The sequence below is a fragment of the Crocuta crocuta genome, unplaced genomic scaffold (assembly GCF_008692635.1).
Source record: "Crocuta crocuta isolate KB4526 unplaced genomic scaffold, BGI_CrCroc_1.0 scaffold95, whole genome shotgun sequence".
Taxonomy (NCBI): domain Eukaryota; kingdom Metazoa; phylum Chordata; class Mammalia; order Carnivora; family Hyaenidae; genus Crocuta; species Crocuta crocuta.
This window is the reverse complement of record NW_027530971.1, coordinates 10,318,903-10,339,905: the sequence shown is the minus strand read 5'-3', so window position 1 is coordinate 10,339,905 and position 21,003 is coordinate 10,318,903. Positions and strand designations below refer to the sequence as shown.

At 43.4% G+C, this 21,003-nt stretch overlaps 1 protein-coding gene across 3 annotated transcripts in view; it reads left to right on the top strand.

Annotated features, from left to right (window-relative positions):
* Positions 1–21,003, top strand: part of ASTN2 (astrotactin 2) — an 881,037-nt gene that overhangs the window by 336,780 nt on the left and 523,254 nt on the right. For all 3 annotated transcript variants that reach the window (XM_077769932.1, XM_077769931.1, XM_077769933.1), the window contains one exon: positions 20,726–20,872. In XM_077769932.1, coding sequence (XP_077626058.1) covers positions 20,726–20,872 — 147 coding nt within the window. The remainder of the gene's footprint in view (positions 1–20,725; positions 20,873–21,003) is intronic.

Here is a 21,003-nt window from a genome sequence, read left to right as displayed (position 1 = left end):
TAGCTACAATAGTTAAATTATGGAAGCCACCGAAGTGTTCACTGTTCAATGAATGGATAAAGAAGATCTATATATAAACATACATACCCCCTCCACACACAATGGAATATTACTCGGGCATAAAAAGAATGAAGTCTTGCCATTTGCCATACCATGGATGGATCTAAACAGATATAATGCAAAGTGAAATCAGTCTGTCAGAGAAAGACAGATATCATAGGATTTCACTTGTATGTGGAATATAAAAACAAAACAAATGAACTAAGAAAAAAAGAGACAAACAAGAAACGAGACTTTTGAATATAGAGAACAAACTGATGGTTACCAGATCGGAGATATTTCAGGGTATGGGTGAAACAGGTGAAGAGTAAAAATACACTTATCATGATGAGCCCCGAGTAGTGTGTAGAATTTTTGAATCACTATATTATATACTTGAAACTATATTGTACAGGGACGCCTGGGTGGCTCAGTCAGCTAGGTGTCCGACTTCAGCACAGGTCATGATCTCACGTTTCATGGGTTAGAGCCCCATGTCGGGCCCCGTGCTGACCGCTAGTTCAGAGCCTGGAGCTTGTTTTAGACTCTGTGTCTCCCTCTCTCTCTGATCCTCCCCTGTTCATGCTGTCTCTCTCTCTCTCAGAAATAAATAAAACATTAAAAAATTTTTAAAAAGTATAATTGAAACTATACACACACATATGTATAACTGTACATTAACTATACTGGAATTAAATATAATATATTTTTAAAAGATACACAGAAAGTGTTGTTAAGCAAAAGAAAGAGTAATGCCCATCATTCACTGAGTGCTTGCAAAGTACTGGGCACTGTGCGAAGCACTTGCAAATATAGTATGTGTACATTATCTCCATTTTCAAGGCAGGAGAATGAGGGTCAGAATGGTAAAGTAAGTTACCTGACCTGGATCATCAGTGAGTGGTCCCAGCAGAATACACACCCAGGTTTGTCTGACTCCAGAGTCTACAGTTTTCACAAATATTTTTGATTTCTCTGAACTCCAGAGAGAAACGATCAAATCGTTTGACTCATCGAGGCAACTAGATCAACCCATCAGTATGCCGGTAAGCTGGCTCACTGAAGAAAAGAATAATGTAAAAAGCCTTATTTGTAGCACTTGCCAATTTCCAAGGTATAAATTCTTCTACCGTGCCCAATTTCAAATCATTAGGTTTAACAACTACCGTGTAGCATCCCTGAGTATTTAACGCTGAACTCTTAGGAGCCAAACTCAGCTGGTTCCAGAATACCATTGCCCCCGTCCCAGCAGCAAGCCAGGATGTATCTCTTAGGAATCACTGTCTTCTCCTTCTGTGTATCTCCAGTACCTAACAGTTTGGTCCATGTATGGAATAGAGAAACTCAGTACGCATTTGTTGACTAAGGAATAAAAAAATACTTGAATGATAAGTGAATAATCAGGACTGGAGAGGAAGGTGGGAAATACTCTTCAGCCCTAAAATAGGAAGGACACAACATCCCTTTACTGTGCACTTATCTGAACGTCTCTGTTGCAACGAGATGATCTGTTGACATAGAGTCTGAGTGTAAATGTTCAAACACTGCCAATGCCTTCCTCTTCCTGCTTCCGAGAAGAGCTGATCTGCCATAAACCAGCAACCCCCCTCCAGATGCTCTGCACTGGACGACTTTTCTCCATCCCCAGCGCTGTCACCACAGTGGGGTCATGTCACCTCTTGATCCTCACTGCCACTCTGGTAGTGACACATTCTCTCCCAGGAGCCAGACTGAGCGTCATACCACTTTAGCTTCATCATGCTGTCTTTTTTCTCAATGGCCTTTGATGCCTCCCTCACATGCCCCGCCTACCTCCCCAGCCTCCTCTCATGTGATGCATCAGGTTTTCTCTACTGTATCCCACCCTGGAACATGCATCCTTCTTTCCTGTATAAGGACTGGGCTTCACTGTCCCTTTTTAAAAGAAATCGTTATGCTATGCCTTCTTGTCCCACACTGGCCTTCTCTGTCCTAGCATGAATTGGAGTACAAAATGATGTATTCACATCTGCAAATTCCCACCCCTTACAGATTGAAGGATTCATGAGAGTGAAGGCCACATCTGTTTCTTTCTGGCTCCCTTTGCCCAGCAGGGTTGGGGAATTGGCCATGTTGGGTTGGGAGATCTCCTCCCGTGGGTCAGAAGGCAAGCAGTGTGGAAAAGAGTTTTGAAGGCTGCTCTCTGGGGTCAGCCTCTTCAGTTCACATTTTATTAGCTCTGTGATGTTAGGTAGCAATTGCATGCATATTGACTCGATTTTCTCCTCTGTAAAATGGGTGTGAAAACTGTAACACCATCACATGGTGTCATAAGGATTGGAGAATTCTATGTACAGCACTTAGTGTAGGACTCAGCGGAGTTAAGCACTTAACCATTATTATAACATTTTTATTGTGAGACCAAGTGATGCCACAGCTCAAACTCACACTTAACTCATTCTCTTCACCAAGGAGGTATTGGCTGTATTTTCAGAGCCGGCTCCTTCCCTCTTATATCCTCAGTATATGCTGATTGATTGGTTGGAGACTCTGTCCACTCATTCGTTGTTTGTTTATTTGCCAGATACTAATTTAGCTGCTACTCAGTAACAGATTCAGTGCTAGAGAAACTAAGGCAGGGTTCATGCCCTTGAGGAAGGTATAGTCACAGGAGTGAGAGGGCGGTCTATATTCCTCTCTCCTAGCTTATAGGATTTCACTAAATAAACTTTGCAAGGAGCCAGTTGGGAGATTAATCTATAGAAAAGCAATAACCTTTGCCATGCCCTGTTTTTTGTAGTTTGAAATATGAGGGAAAGGAGAGAAGGGGAGAGAGTACCCATCTCCCACATTAGACTTTAAGTAGGACTAAGGTGTCATTAAGCCCATTTTATCATTTGAGGAACCTGCCTGATAAAACAAAAAAGAGAAATGACCATCCTAGGCCACGTCGCCAGAACGTGGTGAATCTGGGAATTTGAACTCTGCTGACTCTCTCAATGGTATTTTCTGTTCTTTGAGCTGCTGACTCCTAGAAAACCAAAGAAGCAACACTGCTGATGCTGGTCCTGGTTGACAATTGAAATGGAAGAAGAAATTCATAGTTATGATTCCCAGGGCTGCTGTTACCTCTACTCTAAGCATGCCTACATCCTAATACCAATTCATCTACACTTACACACATATTCACGTCCTCACATATATACATAGGTTTCTATAAAATTTAGTAGGGTTTCTATTTTAGCTCTTTAGGCTGTTCAGGTATGGGCATTTTATAAATAAATATGCACTAATGTTGTTACTGTTATTGCCGTCCCATAAATTTAACGGCACAAGCAGGAAGCTCCAGGTGTGTGTAGCACCTGAATTACGGGTACTTAGGGACCCACGGCTAGCGCGTCCCTGTCGCCTCTACCTGAGCGATGCCTCTGTACAGCTCCTTCTGCAGAAATAATCCGTGCCCTTCCATCCTAACACAAGGAGCCAAGTGGCCCTGGGGCTGGGGTAGGGAGTATTTTTATAAATATACAACGATGGGTGACTTGGCTGTACATTGCTGGCCAGCCCATAGTCTAGGAGGAAACTTGACGATTCACTGGGCCTCCAAGGATAATATTAATAAGTATAGAAGTGAATGGTCACAAAGTGCTCGATATATGCCAGGCAGTGTGCTGAGGGCTTGAAAGATATAAAAAGCCATCAAGAAGGTAACTAACTTTCCCAACAATATTAGCTAACAATTACAGAGCCTTTCTTATCACCAGCCACTGTGCTGGTAACTTGTTGCCTTAGCTCAAGTAATCTTGTGAAGTAGATATTTTAATTATTCTTGCTTTATAAATGGGAACCCTGGGATTTAGAAAAATCAGATCACTAGTACCAGCATCTTCAAGTAGAATGAGCAGCTTTGGTACTTGATCCCAGCTCTGTGAGATCCTAAGGGCTGTGTTCCTAACTCTGCCTTTTTACTACCTACATCCGTTCACACCATCAAGAAATTACTGAGCTGGGTTTCTGTCTGATTTTGTCTGATCACAGAGCTCAGAAGCCTTCCACGTCACCATCTTACCCACTTGACTTCTGGGATGATGGGCGAACCTAGGGCCTCCCGGAGAGAAATGCCTCTAGAGATGAAAGGGACGACCTTTGCTGGGAAGCCAGCCCTGATTTTGTCAGACACACTCAGCATCTCCTTCCTCTAGGGAGACCTCACCAGGTTGTGCAGTCTTCAGTAAAACAACCTAGCCCTTTTCTCGGTACAGTGTAATTCTATCTCCTCCGGACAGTCTTGCCTCCCTGGCTGTAGTCCCTTCAGGTTGCCCATGGTGTGACACACCAAGCACACAGGGAACCTTTTTATTTATTTATTTTTAATTTGTTATTCTATTATTTTTTTTTTAAGTAGGTGCCAGTGTGGAGTCCATTGTGGGGCTTGAACTCACGACCCTGATATCGAGACCTGAGCTGATACCAAGAGTTGGGTGCTTAACTGACTGAGCCCCACCCAGGTGCCCTTTTTAAATGAAAGGGGGTCTCTTCTAAACTTGAAGGTCCTGAGTCTCCTTCTGTGGATGAGGACTTTGCAGCCTTTCTCATTTATTCATTTAAGTATGTCCTGGTGTTAGTTCTTTATGGCTCCATATCTAATGACCCCAAATTTTCAGGTTTAAGCAACAAAGATACATTATCTATGTATTACCTCAACAAATGTTTATTTATTGACATGCTACCTCAACTGATATTTATTCTGTGGGTCAGGAACCCAGGTACCAGGTAACTATTCCTCAAGCTTAGGATTTCTCACAAGACTTCAGTGAAGTCATATACCTGGGCTGTGGTGCCCTCTGAAGGCTCGACATGGGGGAAGGGTCTGCTCCCCAGCTACCTCACGTGGTCATTGGCAGGCTTCAGTCCCACAAGGGCTATAAGCCAGAGGCCACCTTCATTTCTTTGTCCTGTGGGCCTCTCTATCTGGCAGCTGACACATGGCCTGGCTTCACCAGAGCAAGAAAGTAAGAAAGGGACAAAGAGAGTGTGAGGAGTTGGAAGTCCCAACCTTTTGTACCCTAATCATGGAAGTGATATCCCACACTTTTGTTGTGTTCCATTTCTCAGAAGTACGTCAGTAGGGGAAGGGGTTACACAGGACTATGAATACCAGGACACCAGGAACATTGGGAGCCATTTTAGAAGTAGCCTTCCTCAGTCCCCTACCCTCTTTCCTTTCCTTCTACCAGATCTTTCTTTCATTTCAGGGGACTCCTGCTTTTTCATGCCTGTAGACAAGAAGAAGGGTTGATCGCCAAGCTTCAGGTTGTCACATTCTATCCAGAGTGTTCTCCAGCCTCCTGGTGTGAATATCCTCTGATTTTCTTAAAAAATTTTTAATGTTTATTTTTGAGAGAGAAAGGGAGAGATAGAGCATGAGCAGAGGAGGGGCAGAGAGAGAGGGAGACACACGATCCAAAGCAGGCTCCAGGCTCTGAGCTGTCAGCACAGAGCCCAACATGGGGGTCAAACCTACAACCTGTGAGATCATGGCTCGAGCTGAAGTTGGACACTTAACTGACTGAGCCATCCAGGCACCCTGTCTCTGATTTTCTTATAGACTGTCTTTGAAGAATCAGATTTCTGCCTCTAACCAAGGCGCCTCTCCTTGTTTTCCATCCCGGAGGTACACTTGTAGATCGTATCCTTTGTCGCACGGTCTTTGGAACCCCCTCTTGAGACTATGAAGTAAGTCCCTGCAGTATCCTCAGCACCCAGCAGAGTGCCTGGTGCTCAGTGGATACCTAACACATCGACGCGGACAAGGTGAATGAATGAGGATGTGTTCGGCATTTGCATAGTGACAGCACAGCTGGCTTGAGAGGCCATGAAGTATTGTCTGGATAAAGCCCACTTCCTATGTAAGCTGCTCACCCTCCCCGCCGCCACCCCCCCCAGCCTCCTCTGCCATCGTACTTACTCTATGTGCCTGTTGACCCTGCCACTCCAGTTGATGCGCCGTGTCCTGTTCACCCGTCTCCTGGACCACATGCCCGTTTTTCCACTCCACTAACTCGTTAAAATCCTCAGCTCTCAGGAATGGTTCTCAGATGCCCAAGCCCAGGTTAGGGGGTCTCCTCTTCTGCAGTGACCTCTGTCATCATGGAGTCTGTTTGCATTACATTCTGTTTGGAGCCTGCTACACCACTGCACACTGAGACCCTTGGTGGCTCTGATCTCTGTATCCCCAGCTCAGAGCACAGAGCTCAGTGCAGAATGGGCCTTCAAGAAATATTGCTGAATGAATGGTTTCCTCCTCTTATAGACGGGGAGACAGACATCCAGGGAGGGGAGGGATTTTGCTGAAGGTTGCATGATGAATAATGGCAGAGCGATGGTCAGGTTTGGTCTTTTGTTCCCCAGGACAGAGAGCTTTGCACAGGCCCCATGTACTTCCTTGCCACTAAAGGACAAGACAGAATGTGAGTCTGGCATGTCCCTTGGGCTAAGACCACTGTCATTCTTTTGTGGGTGGCATATTTAAACCAGCAAACTTGAAAAGATTTAGGCATAGAATGTCAGCCTGAAATGGGCTGAGGCCTCTGTATGGAAATGTGCTTGGGCAGAAATTTTGCACAGGAACATTCTTTTTGCTTTCATTTTCCCCCTCTTTTATTCTCCTTTATAGTCCCTTCTCAAAGGTCTAAAGGCAAAGCTGTTTATCTCCAAATGGCTGTTGAAACACAATGCAAATGTGCTTTTGCTGAAATGTTAGTGGTCTGAAGAGAAGGCAATGGATTGGAAAACCAGGGGAAAAAAATGCCCTTCTATTTAAAGGGCTAGAGACAGGTGTGTTTATTCTAATAAAGTTCCCAGGTGCTTAGCAGCCAAATTCCTCCACCCAAAAAAGGGCAGAATCCTCTTTCCCCTGCAGGGACCCAGTTCCTTCCTTTGTAAGAATGAAGGTTCGGGTACTGAAAAGGCCCTTGGTCTTAACTATGTGCTTCTTGGGGCAAAGCTCCATCTCGTTTCTTCAGTTCTTGGGAAACCATGATGGTAAACGAGTCCTGGTATGATGCAAGAAGAATGCAGATGTTCCTGGGCTCACACAGACCTGGGTAGAATCCCAGCTCTGCCTCAGATTGATTGTGCAACTTGGAACAAGTGTCTCATTTGTGCTTCATTTTCCTCATTTATAAAATGGAGACCATGGTGCTTAGCCCAAAGAGTTGTTCTGAGGACTGGGTGAAACATTGCAGGTCAAGGACCTAGACCAGGGCCTTGGTTCTCAAAGTTGCACTTGTCGAATATCTCTTGTTTTTCCTTTTTTCTATGTTTGGATGTCCTCTGTGACATCCCCCTCAAGTGGTCCGTATGCCTCAGTCTTCTTTGCATCAAGGCTAAATGTCCCATGTCCTTTAACAAGTGCCCTCTCCTGACATAATTTCTAGTCCAATCTTCATTATCTTCTCAGAGCATGGGCTACTTGTCTACGTTTTGTTTAGAGCATCACACATCCTGAGTTACATTACCAGCTCTGTAGCTTACAAGGTGAGCGACCTTGAGCAAACCACTTCTCTTCCCTGAGCTTCACTTCCCTGATCCATAGAATGGGAAGCCAATAATTGTTGTGAGGAGCAAACTGAATAATGAATCCAAAGTGTCCAGCAGAAGCTTAGCATATATTAGGTGCTCTACATATGTTTAAACCTTCTCTTACTGAAAACTCACTATCCTTCCAGCTACATGGTATTTCTTCCACTTCTGAGCCATCATGAATTTATGCAGATAGTTTCTGGGATACAAAGGCTGAGGTGTACATTTGCTGGTCTCGCATCTGATGATGATCATGATATTGCTCATGATGATCATGGTGCTCATGCTCATGCTCATGGCTACTATTCATTGGGTACCTGCCATGCAGTGTATTTTTCTATTTAATCTTTCTAACAATGCCGTGGAGTAAATGTCATTCACGTTTTACATATTAGGATAATGAGACTGGCCAAAGGCCAACCAGAAAATAACATAGCTGGGATTTGAACCCAAGTTTCTTCAACTCCAAAGCCCATGTTCTTCCCAGTACTCTAATCTACTGTGCTTTAGACTTTGCACCAGTCTCTCGAGGTTGCTTTGTGGGAATATTTGGCTATGGTTCATTCTGAGTGTATGTTAACATTGACCTAAATAATCCTAGTTGAGCCCATCTGACATACAGTCATTTGTGGAACACTGTGGCCAGTGTCACATGGACAGAGAGTGCCAGATGCATTGTATTCATTCCAAGAGATCTCGGTTGAGGTAGGAACCAGTGATGGCTATCCCAAATGGTGAACTGAGAGACGTTGCTGTGGGAGCTGGAACCCATGGAATCTAGGTCTGGCTCTGGACATTATGACTCAGGACAGTGCTCTTCTCCTGTCTTCCAACTTTTAGCATAATGGATTCAACTCACAGATCTAAAGACACTCCTCCAGCTGTCTCTTCTGGCTCCATGATTATTTCCTGCATGTGGGAGTCAAAAGACAGTGTATAAGTTTGAGGCAAAAGAAGTGTGGGGAGGCTGTTTTCCAACTTCAAGACCAAAAGGCTGTCTGAGAGAGGAGAAATGGAGACCATACTATGGAATCTTGAGGACAGGAACATGTCTAGCTGGTTTTGGCTCTAGGAGCAGATGTTCATTTCACATTGACAGTCTTCATACAGAAGGTCAACAGTGAAGGAACACTTCATGGTACATTGTTAAGGCTTTGGGGTCTAGATCTGGGTTTGAATCCTGGCTTTGTTTCTCAATAGCCTTCTAGTCTTCAGATAGACTCAAATTTCCTTATTTGAAAAATGCACCAGCAAAAGTTGATGATTGATCACCTAAAGTAATATCTAAAATATTTAGCACAACCTGTCATAGTAACTGCTCCAGAAATGAAAGAACATCATCATCATCATCATCACCACCACCACCACCACCACCACCACCACCATCACCAGTGAAATTGATTTTCCTTTTAGATAACAAGTTCTCAGTGTAGGTGATATTCAAACACAGGTTGGATGACCATGGGACAGAGCATTGTAGGGAACTACTTGTACTGTGTAATTTGTTAGGGTCAAAACTCTTTTTTACTTCTCTGTAAATCTGAGATCCTGTGACTCATATTAGAGCAAGTGGTACTTGTGACAGGAATCCAAAGAGGTATGGAGTTTCTGTGACTTAGGGCAGACTGCCAGGAGATGAGGATTCTCTGTCCTCAAAAAGTAGGTCTGCCTTTTTGAGCACTTGGCTGGCTTAGCCAGAAGAGCATGTAACTCATGATCTCAGAGTTTTGAATTCAAAACCCACCTTGGGCATAGATGTTACTTTACAAAAATAAAAATGTGTCTTAAAAAGTAGGTCTGCCTTACACATGTTGATAAAAGTGGGAAGAGCAACACATAGCTGTGGGGAATGCATGCACCCTGTCACAAGGAAAGATACGGTCAAATAGACGTGCAGTGAAAGGTCCGACAAAGCGTTGTTTCCCATTATTTCTCACGTGCTGTCTGAGAATCAGGACAAAGATGTGAGGAGGAAGGAGCACAGAGATTTGATGGAACCCTCTTCCTTTAGAGGCAGTGTGATATAATAAAAGAAACATTGAGTTTGGAAGTCAGTAGATTGGTTTCTATTCTCTCTCCGCCCTTACTAATTAAGAGCCTTTGGGGAAGTGAATTAACCTCTCTGAGTTTCCATTTCCTCCAGTATCAATCAGAAAGTGGCAGCATTGCTTAGAATTTACCATAGACCCACAGAGTGGGGGAGATTCTGTAGGTAAAGGACAACACAGCTGACCTAGTAAATACAATAAACATTGTCTCTGTCCTCCAAGTGTCACAAGCCTTAGCCAACAGCCAGTGACATCTTCCTGGTGAACAGAATAGTGACTTTTTTGGCAAGCTCCAAGAAGAAGCAGCTAAAAATGTGCCTTCCGTGGAAATGGGAGACGATTGGTCCCAATCTTCCTTCGTAGCCATGGAAACATGTGGCTGCTCTTTGCTCTGTCCCTTGGCACCCACTGCTTGGTCCCCAGCTCTTCGCTGTCAGGCCCTGTTCCGTGAGGGGTGTGGGCTAAATGTGGCGGTGCTGCTAAACAGCCCACAGTCTAAGAAGGAGACCAGAGAGGTCAAGTGCCAATGTTTGAAAAAAACATTTTTATTTGTGTCAGCTGATGGTTGCCTGTGGCTCTGAAAACCAAGGTCTGCCTTTCCTTCCCTCGTTCCTATTTATTTGTGAACCTTTGTAGAACTTTAGCCCTTTGAATTGTCACCACATTTTCTCTCTGCACACTACAGTTTCATGGACCCAGTGCAGTATCTTTTTTTCCCTCCCCTAATGCATTCCATCAGGCTACTAACTATCAGTTGAATAGTCTTTAACCTTTCAAAGCGGCCCCTTGTGCCTGCCTCTTTTCCTTCTTTGCATGTATTTTCTGTGACTCTAAAATTCCATTTTCTGTAAACAAGTTTTTTTTTTTCCTCCAGTTAAGATAGAATTGACATCCATCACTGTGTAAGTTTAAGGTATATGGTGCATATTGGTTTGATTTACAATATTTTGTGAAATGATTACTTTAATAAATAGACTCAACATCTATCATCTCAAATAAATTCAATGAAAAGAAACAGCAAGAAGAAAAGAAATGTCTTCATTGTGATGAGGACCCTTAGGATTTCCTTTCTTAGTAACTTTCCTGTATACCGTACAGCAGTGTTAGCTGTAAGCACCATGTTGTATGTTACACCCCGAATACTTATTTATCTTATAAGTGCAAGTTTGTGCATTTTGACCACCTTTCTTCTATTCCTCACGTCCCCACCCTCTATCTCTGGTAACCACAAAGCTGATCTCTTTTATAGGAGTTTGTTTTCATTTCCGGTCCTTTTTGGATTCCACATATAAGTAAGATTATACAGCATTTGTCTTTCTCTGACTTATTTCACTTGGCATTGTGCCTTCAGGGTCCATCCACATGGTCACTAGTGACGGGATTTTCTCATTTTTTATGGCTGATTAATATGTCATCATATGTATGTGTATATATATATATGTGCATACATACACCTGCTGATGGGTTGTTAGCTTGTTTTCATGTCTCGGCTCTACTGAAGAATGCTGGTGTGGACATGTGGATTGTTTTTTTGGGTTACCCTAAAACTCTATTTTCTTTTCATGCTTAGGAGCCAGAATCATATGGACATTGGAGTCAGAAAACACAGATCAGGAAATTCCTCTCTATCACTTCACAGTGGTTAAGTCTTGGTTTTCCCATTTTTTAGATAGAGATGGTAATGTCTGCTTGCAAGGTTGCTAAGAAGTCTATAGGCAGATATAAACAGAATCTTTAACACAGCGTCTGAGAGAGGGGCAACAGTTCATTATTGAGGTCTGCTGATATAATTAATAGCAACTTTTGTATACATTTTTAAAGTAGCTCACTATTTTTCCTACTTTGTTTCATAGAATAATGGCTCTGTAGTATATCAATACTTTTGGGGAACATCAGGTTAAATTTTGCTAAAGCGAATTCAATGCAGGCCTTCCCAGAGATTTTAATACCAGATATATAAATATACATACTCTAGTGCTTTAAGAGGTGAATATAGAATGCAGCATGTCCCAAAATTTCTTGAAAATGGAAATTTTGTTTTCAAGAAACATTTTGTTTGGTGAGAAATACTGCTATGGCTCGTTGGAACATTTAGATGCACTTGTGTGGTCAATAGGTCCATAAATGAGAGCATGGATTCTATTTTTTTTAATGTTTTATTTATTTTTGAGAGACAGAGACAGTGTGAGCAGGGTAGGGTCAGAGAGAGAGGGAGGTATAGAATCTGAAGACAGGCCCTAGGCTCTGAGCTCTCAACACAGAGCCCAATGTGGGGCTCGAACCCATGAACTGTGAGATCATGACCTGAGCTGAAGTTGGACGCTCAACCAACTGAGCCACCCAGGCACTCCAAGAGCATGGATTCTAATCCTGCCTTCACACCTCGCCAATGAGACCCCGGTGTAGTGTTGTGAAAAAGCACTAGGCTGTGGGCCAGGAGATGTGGCTTCCAGGCCCAATTATTCCTCTGATGTGGCTTCCAGGCCCAATTATTCCTCTGATGTCTAAGCAAGAGTTCACCATTAAGGGTTGGACTCCTCACTTGTATACTGGATATAATACCAATGTTATTACATAGAATCTTGGTGAAAAGTGAATGAGATATTTGAGAATAATTTGTGAACTCATAAGAAGTGAAACAACATGGCACTATCTGTGCATCTTTGTTGCACAAAGATGGATCAAGTCCAGCCATCTGTAGCTGCTATAGAGAAATCCTAAGAGCCTGCCATCTGTAGCCCCATTCCGTGTCTGCCACCAGTGGCTTTATCTTCAACAGGGTGCTTCAATCCAAGCTTTACTCATGGAGCAGAGCCAGCCAAATTGAAAGAGAGACAGGTCCCAAAGGTGCAGTGATGAGAGAATTACAAAGTGGGGGGCTAAGACTTTCTAGGAGCTGAAGCATCAGTCTCCCAGCTCCAGTCTCATTTATTTTGCTACTGTCTGATAACAGCAAGCACATACAACAGAGTATTTGGTATATTGACAGGTCATGCACCTGCAGTGGATTCCATACTGGGTCATGAGTACATCTGGCTCCAGATGAAACCTTCCTATGCCTGGCCTGGCACCCATATGGTGTCCTTCTGGAGAGAAGGAGCAGTCCCGGTGGCTTTCTGACCTGGGAATGGAACTGCTTTCAATTCCTTGCTGCTCCATCCCTTTCCTTCAGGATGGTCTTATGGTGCCTCTGGCTTCTTGTTCTCCAACATCAAATGTGTTCTCCAGGGGCCTCACAGTAGCACACTGAACTAGTTGAGGCCATTTAGTATTTTCTGGAAGTCAGAAAGGAAGATAAAGAGCGTCTATCCTGCCCCTGTCATTGTCTGCTCTCCTTGTCCCCTCTGGTGGTGTGGAGAGCTTCCCTTGAAGACCTGTGGTCACCATCAGGTAGCATGATAAGACCACTATGTGTCCACCCATGATCACCACAGGGCTCTAGGGAAAGCTGAGGTCTGTAAGCAGCTTGATAGTTAGGGGTGAGTATTCACTGTTCAGACCATATCTGGCATCTTGATAGAGAAGTTATAGATGGTAATAGCTAACAACTTGAACTCTGAAGTCAAATGGATTTTCATTTCAGCCATACAAACTTTGAACTACATTGGCCCTTGGCAAGCTGTGTCCTTTACTTCCTCATGTGTAAAATATGGGTGATGATAGACAGAACCTCATGAAGTTTAAGTTAGATACTATGTGAAAAATCTTTATGAAGTTTCTGTGAAGACTCAGTTAGATACTATGTGGGAAATCTTTAGTTTTATTACAAACACATAAATGTCTTCATAAATATTTGTGATGATGATGATGATGATGATGATGATGATGGTTGTGCTGGTGATGGTGGTCATGGTGGTGGTGATATTCTCTGCTGGGAAAGTCATTGTATAAAAGAAGATCTATACAAAGTATAATAATAAGACTCAAAATGTTTTAGATAAATAAAACTAGCAATACTTGGTTTGGAGGAAAGAAGGCTCAAGACAAGCTAGCTGCCTCCGTTATCTAACTAAGTAGCTCCTCCTGAAGAGGAGGTATTGTTATCTTATTTGCCCTGGGCAGCAGAAGCTGGCGGTAGTAGAGTGAGAGTCCAGGGCTGTCGAGTACAGCTGTCTGAGAGGAGAGTTGCTGCTTCATAGAGGCTGAGTTTGTTGTGTCTAGAAGTATGCATAGGCTGGATGAATGCTTACACAGAACGCTTACAAAGGAAAACCCTATGAAAGATGGAAGATTGGGAAATTTACAGATGCTTTCAAGGATACTGTCTTTTTGAGAGTGCCAAGGTCAAAGAGCCAGAGAACACAAGAAAGTAGTTCATGGCAAAGATAGAGAGGAGATGAGGTGAGACTTGACTCCAGGTGGGCAAAGAGGGGGCTAAGAGAAGGATTACGATGCCCCCTATTGACACATCGCGCCAAGGTAGTATGTATACAACCCAGCCACGGGCAAGGCTGAGGAGAGGGGCCGCCTTATGTAGAGTCCTCAGAAAGTCACCCTTGTAAATATTCTTCCCTCCTGCCTCCAACAAGACACTTGTACTTGTCCGACCATATGCTCCAGTTTTTGTTTCCAGAAATACACAAAGAAGCACAGAGGTGCCGGAGCTGAGGTGCAGCAGGGATCCCATGAGCATTCAGTGAAGTTGGTGCGGAACACCAGCAATCTGCAGGGGCCACCCTGATATGCATGAGGTTTAGCAGCCTCTCAAGGGCTTTTCATATGGTCTCCGGCTGGAGAGGTGGCAGGGGAGGGCAGGTGCCAATCATTGCCAAAGCGAGCGAATGTGTACATTTGACTAGGAAAGAACCAGTTAACAGAATTCCAGTACTGACATCTCTTGGTAGAATGGAGAACCATAGTTAAGCACTCATTCATTCATTCATTCATTCGCTCATTCATTAAATAAACATTGATCGAACACCCAATATGTTCAGACACACAGATACTGGAAATAATAGGAAGGCACAAAATATGAAGTCTGGCACATAGTAGATGCACATTAAATAAGTTATTAATGAATCAGCTGCTTCCCAGATAAGGATATTGAGGCTTAGAAGAATAAGGTGACTTGTCCATGAATGCCAGCAGCTAAGTACAAAAGCCAGAATTCCAGCTTACACCAAAGAGCCAGATGTCCTTCTGACATCTGTAGGCAGTGGGAATTTGAAGACTTGAGGTGAAAGGAGAGATAAATGGCATGTGTTTAATGTTACAATTATTATCTTACATTTAATCTAAACAGCTTTTCCACTCATTATGGGTTATAATTGCCATTTCATTGATTAGAACACTGAGGCTCTGAGAGTGTAGGGAACTTGCCACAAGTTAGATAGTTATTAAATGGAAGAATCTGGATTTAAATCTCCATGTTTAAAACCCAAACCCAGCCTCTTCCTCCTATTCTAAGTGACTTTTCTACCTATTGGGCTCTAATGTCCTGGGCTCTTCAAGTTCCTGTCCCTCACCCCAACCCCATATGCCATTTAAGGGAATAAATGATTTCTCAGCTGGGGACCTAGCCTCTTACCCCTCAGAGATATCAGGAGGAAGGAATCAATGGAAGTATAGCAGCTCTAAGTTTTCTGCACACAGTGGTCTGATGGGGTTAGATCTATTTTCTTCATTGTACAATGTGATTGATTCAATTCCAAATTTAACTTAAATTTGATTTTCTTCTCTCAACCTGGCATCTCCAAACTGAGAATCAATCAAACCCCAAATTATAGGCAGCATGTGGATCAACAATGCCGAGTTATTTCCGGTCGAATTTCTCAAGCAATGCATTTTATGCCATTCTCTGCTGCCATGAGAGGAGTTGAGTGGTAAGAGGGAGGGGAAACAAAAGGGAAATTAGATTATTAACTTTCTACAGTTCCAGCAATCAATACGCCCTGGTGTAATTCTATTCCTACAGCCTAGTGCTCTCTCTTGCAAGTGATGGGAGGGCTACTGTGAACTGGGATGTGAAACAGGGATGTGAAACAGGGATAACTGTGGCCCTGGCCATCTGATGATGCTCATGTTATGATCTGGAGCTATCAGTTATTGATGTGAAGCTATCATTTCTTGATTTTTTTTTCCAGTTGCACGTGTTTTCTTTTGTCCTCATATGAGCCCTGAAAGAAGAGCAGTCTTTCCATTTTTCAGATGGAAATATTTTGTCTTCCTAGAGTTAGATCAACTGGCAAGTGTCACATGGAGGTTTTGTGGTGAAGCCAGCATTTGAACACAGGAATGTCTAACTTTAGAGGCCATGCTGTTTTTCCAACTGCATAATGCCATGGTGGGACCTTTATTCTGTAGTGAAGCAGAAAGTAGCATGATATGGGGGAGAGGTTACAAAGAGCTGGATCTAATCTTACCTCTGCCATGTACCAGTTGAGTGACCTTAGAAAGTAATTTGGTTGTTCTGTTCCTCTGTCCATGTGTAAAACAGGGATAATGGTAACAGTTTGTTATAAGGATCAAATAGGTGACTCTCCTTCACCAAAATGTAAGCTTAAAAGACATTGGCTGTCTTGCGTTCATCGGCATTCCCTTTTTTCCTAGAACAGTATGGAGAAAGAGGTAATGTTCAGTAAAAACTGGTTGGGTGGATGGATGGATGGATGGATGGATGGATGGATGGATGGATGGATGGTTGGATGGATGGAAGGATGGATGGATGGACGGACGGACGGACGGATGGACGGATGGATGGATGGATGGATGGATGTGAGTGCTAGGCTCTCCAGGATGGTGCCTGGATCATAGTAAGCACTCTGCAAAGGAAGTTTTTCCTCTTATCTTGTCTTCCTGTGATGCAATACAGAGCCTGGATGAGAGGAGGTAGTTTTTATGGGAAAGATAGTTTCTACCTTGCCTATGCCTACAGCTTCTACTCAGAGCTGAATGCTGATGATCAACTCCCTCGGCCAGGAACTCTTAAGAAGTCACCTCTGTTTGAGTTCCACTGTGAAGTTTCTTCCAGATTCAGTTGCCATGGAAACTCCATAAGCCCCATGGATGGCTCCACAGGCATCTGGCCCAAGTGCAGACTTGACCTGTGTGCTTTCTTCTTCCTGGACTTCAGAGACAGCTGTGGTGATTCAGGCATTCGCTGAATAAATGGCTTCCCCAGGACACTGTTCATTCACATTCTCCCTTCCACTCCCTCCCTCTTCCTAGGACTCTCCCTCACTATCCACTCCTTTTGTCTTCAGTTTCTAAAGAGTAAATCAGTTCATAATATGATCTGTTAATGTGTTGGACAAAGAAGTAAATGAGCCCTGGTTTCTTTCATCATTGATTAGACAGATACCAATACCTGGCTTTGAAATGATCATTTGCCAAGTGCCGACCATGTGCCAAAACCTGTGCTAGGCATTTAGCATTTGCTGTCTCATTAGGTCTTACAACACTCTTGAAGGATGTGCTGTCTTCTTCCTATTTTTCAGATGAGAAAACTGAGAGGCAGTAATCTAACAACGTAACTTCACTCCCCTCCCCACTGACTCTTAAAGATTATGGGTTACTGTGAAGGTTTAAATGACATAGGGGAAACAGTTAGCTCAGTGTGTGTCCAGGGAGATAGTATAAGCAGTCGCACACCTGCCTGTCAGCCCTCTTCTCCCAACCAGAAATCAACTCAGTGAAGCCTGGGTGGCATTTCTGGTAGTTGGCTAATTAACAAAAGGAATGTCTTGGTCACTTCCATTTCTACTGCCATTTGGAGCCAAGTCTGAGAGGGGCCTTCTCGGAGACCCACAGGGTGAGGGAAGGCATCTACCTTCCCAATTCCAGGAGCACCCACCTTCCTTACCTCACTCTGGTTCACCTTCCCAGGAATGTGTTCATGCTAGACTCATCCTTACATGTTCATCCCCTGAGAACAGACTCTACAGAATCTGGAATGGAAACTCAGTGCTGCTGCTAAGCGATCTTTGCAGGGAGGGGCATTGTTAAATATCTAGGCTTGGGGTAACATGTTGCCTTAAAAAAAATTTTTTTAATGTTTTATTTATTTCTGAGAGAGAGAGAGAGAGAGAGAGAACGTAAGCAGAGAAGGGTCGGAGAGAAAGGGAGATACAGAATCTGAAACACGCTCCAGGCTCTGAGCTAGCTGTCATCACAGAGCCCGATGCAGGGCTTGAACCCATGAACTGAGAGATCATGACCTGAGCCAAAGTCGGACACTTAACCAACTGAGCCACCCAGGCGCCCCAGCATGTTGCCTTTTTAAGGAAAGGCTTATGAGCAGCACCAACTCCTAGTCCATACCCTTTCTAGTAGAAAACATGGATGCTAGCTTGCTTATGTTATTTAGTTACTAAGCTATATTTCAGAGTTTGAGACCTTTTTATGGCTCCTGGGAATAAAGAAAATTTGTTCCTTTTTTTTCCAGTGGTCATTTTAGGCCTAGGGATTTCCCATCCACCTGACACCAGAACCAGCTTTTAAAATCTTACTTGCCATTCCATTTAACATATATTCAAGAAGTACAGCAACCACCAACAGATGAATAGTCTCTACCCTAAGTTATGCCTTCTACTAGGACTAGCAATAGAGATAAGGATGCTATTCTTAAATCAAAGAGCTTCTACGTTCCAGGAGGTATATTTAGCATGAGAGATGCAAAGGTGGTAAAGATAAGATCCCTTTCTTCAAGAAGCTCACTATTAAGAAAAAAAAATAGGCATGCAAAAAATTCAAAAGCTGCCCATAAGGGCTCTTATTTCCATTAAGACCCATGAGTCTGGCAATGCTGCTGGCTTATTGTTGGCCTGTGTTTCAACTGGTTAGCACCTGCATCTCCTTACTAATATGTTACTATCATCCCTGGAAGTTGGGATGCATTTACTGAGATTCTACCACGTCCCAAACACTGTACTGGGCATTGGGATGCAATGGTACACAAAGGACACGGCGACTGAGTTTACCATCCAGTTACTAGAATCTAATGTTTGAATAAGATATGTTGAGAAACTCAACAAATGTAGGCCATCTGTTTGCCTAGGAGAAAAATTTACATTTGTTATTAATCTCAGTGAGTGATGAGGGCTAAGGACACAAGTGGAATTCTATGCAAAAGAAATAACGCCTATTGGGGTGCCTGAGTGGCTCAGTCAGTTAAGCATCCGACTTCAGCTTAGGTCATGATCTTGTGGTTTGTGGGTTTGAGCCCTGCATCAGGCTCTGTGCTAACAGCTCAGAAACTGCAGTCTGCTTTGGATACTATGTCCACCTCTCTGTCTGCATCTCCCCCACTTGCACTCTGTGTGTGTGTGTGTGTGTGTGTCAAAAATAAATAAATATTTAAAAAATTAAAAAAGAAAGAACACCTATGATATTGGCATGATGAAGTGTTGCCTGTGGTGGCACTTCAGTTATGCAACCCTGCCCAAACCTCTGCCAGGTAGGGGAGGGCAACGGGAGGTGTGCGTGCAGAGACCCACCATGAAAGTCCTCAAATGCCAGGCTAATGAACATGGAAGGCATTGTGTGCCCAGAGGCTGTAAAACAGTCTCAAGGGGTTCTAGCACGAAATGAGATGGGAAGATGTGCCCAAACCTCCCTCATTACACAAGCAGACAATAGAAGAGATGAGGGGAAACAGGCAAAAATGCTAAGGACATAGAATAAAGGGGAACTGTGGTGGCTCAGCTGGTTAAGCATCTGACTCTTGATTTCAGCCCCAAGTCATGATCTCATGGTTTGTGAGATCAAGCCCCACATTAAGATCCATGCTGGCAGTGCAGAACCTGTTTGGAATTCTCTCCCTCTCTCTCTGCCCTTCCTCATCCATCTCAAAATAAATAAATAAACTTTTAAAAAAGAATAAATAGGACTGCATGGCTGTGCGGACACTGTAAAGGGAGAAGACAAGAGTGAAGGATGTCTACATTTCTTGCCAGGTTAAATGGTGGTGTTTTCAATAAGTTGGGGAGCCCAGGAGAAGAAGGAGGAAGAACAGGAAGAGGATGATAAATAGGATCAGGAGGAAGGGGATGCTTTAAAGAGAAGGCAGTGTGTTCACTTTTGAAGATGTTTATGTCATGCCCCTGGGACTTCCATTGGGAGAGGTCTAGGAGACTTGGGCATAAAGATTTGCTCAAAAGAAGGACTTAGTGGGTGATAGAAATTTGGGAGCCATTGTTCTAAAAATGGTTACCAAAACCTTGAAAGTAGATGTGGATAGCAAGGCCTAAAGAATGAGACACAGTGGGAGCTTAGGACATAGACCACAAAATTGCTCTGCTGGCCATGCAAATCCAATCTACTCATTCTATTGCATCCATTAAATTGTCTTGAATTTTCTCAGGCAAATCTCCCCTCCCCATCTTGCACCCTCTCTACTAGTTCCTTAACACAACTTGCCTTGGAGTCTAATTAGCTGGGGATAAGCCCCCTTGCCTGTAAACTCCTGAAGAGCAGAAATTCTTCTGATGCTGTTCTATACGTGTCTCCATATTAGGTGCACAGTAAATGCCTGCAACACAAGTGTGGACTGATGAGCTTCTAACAGTCTGTGAATCCCTGTTGGATGACAGACTTCATGTCTACACTATGCCATGAAATCACCATAATAATCTGTGAGCTGTTTCTTACTATCCTCATCATATGTGTAAGAAAACTGAGGTTCAGAGAATGACACAGGCCAAACAGCCGAGGGCTAAAGCCCAAATTGGGACCCATGGTTGTCAGACTATGAAGCCCATGTTCATTCCACTAGGCTCTGTGAATTCAACACTTCTCACTTCTTCCTACTTGCTTCTGAAGCCGGTAGAACATATAATAATCGTGTAATAATGATCAAGAATGACCAGCCTAATTGAGAGGGGAAGAGAGGGAATTGCCACAGTTTTCAGGAAGCTTGTTCCTTTCATCAGTGCCAAAGCGGATGATAAGCCCATTTTGCAGAGTTAAGTTGAGACCGAGAAAAGGCCACTGAGATGTCATGGCAAGCACAGATATTGGAAAGTATGGTTTATTTTCCAGCTTTCCATTTGGAAAATAACAGGATTCCCAAATTCCATGCTATCCCTATTTTCTCACCTCCTGGATTTATTTATCTTTGTGTGTATTTTTGTTATTAGGTTTGCTGAAAAGCCCAGTGAACAAGACAGCCTTGACATTGATTGCTGTGAGCTCCTGCATCCTGGCCATGGTGTGTGGCAGTCAGATGTCCTGTCCACTCACCGTGAAAGTGACTCTGCATGTGCCTGAGCACTTCATTGCGGACGGTAAGAACCAAGCATAAAAGATGCCCCATTACCTTCTCATCACCTTGCACCCCTGTCTGGTCAGATGTCCTCCGTGCATGGTCCAACTTCACAATTAGATTAAAAAAAAAAAAAAAAAGGCCCAAATGGCT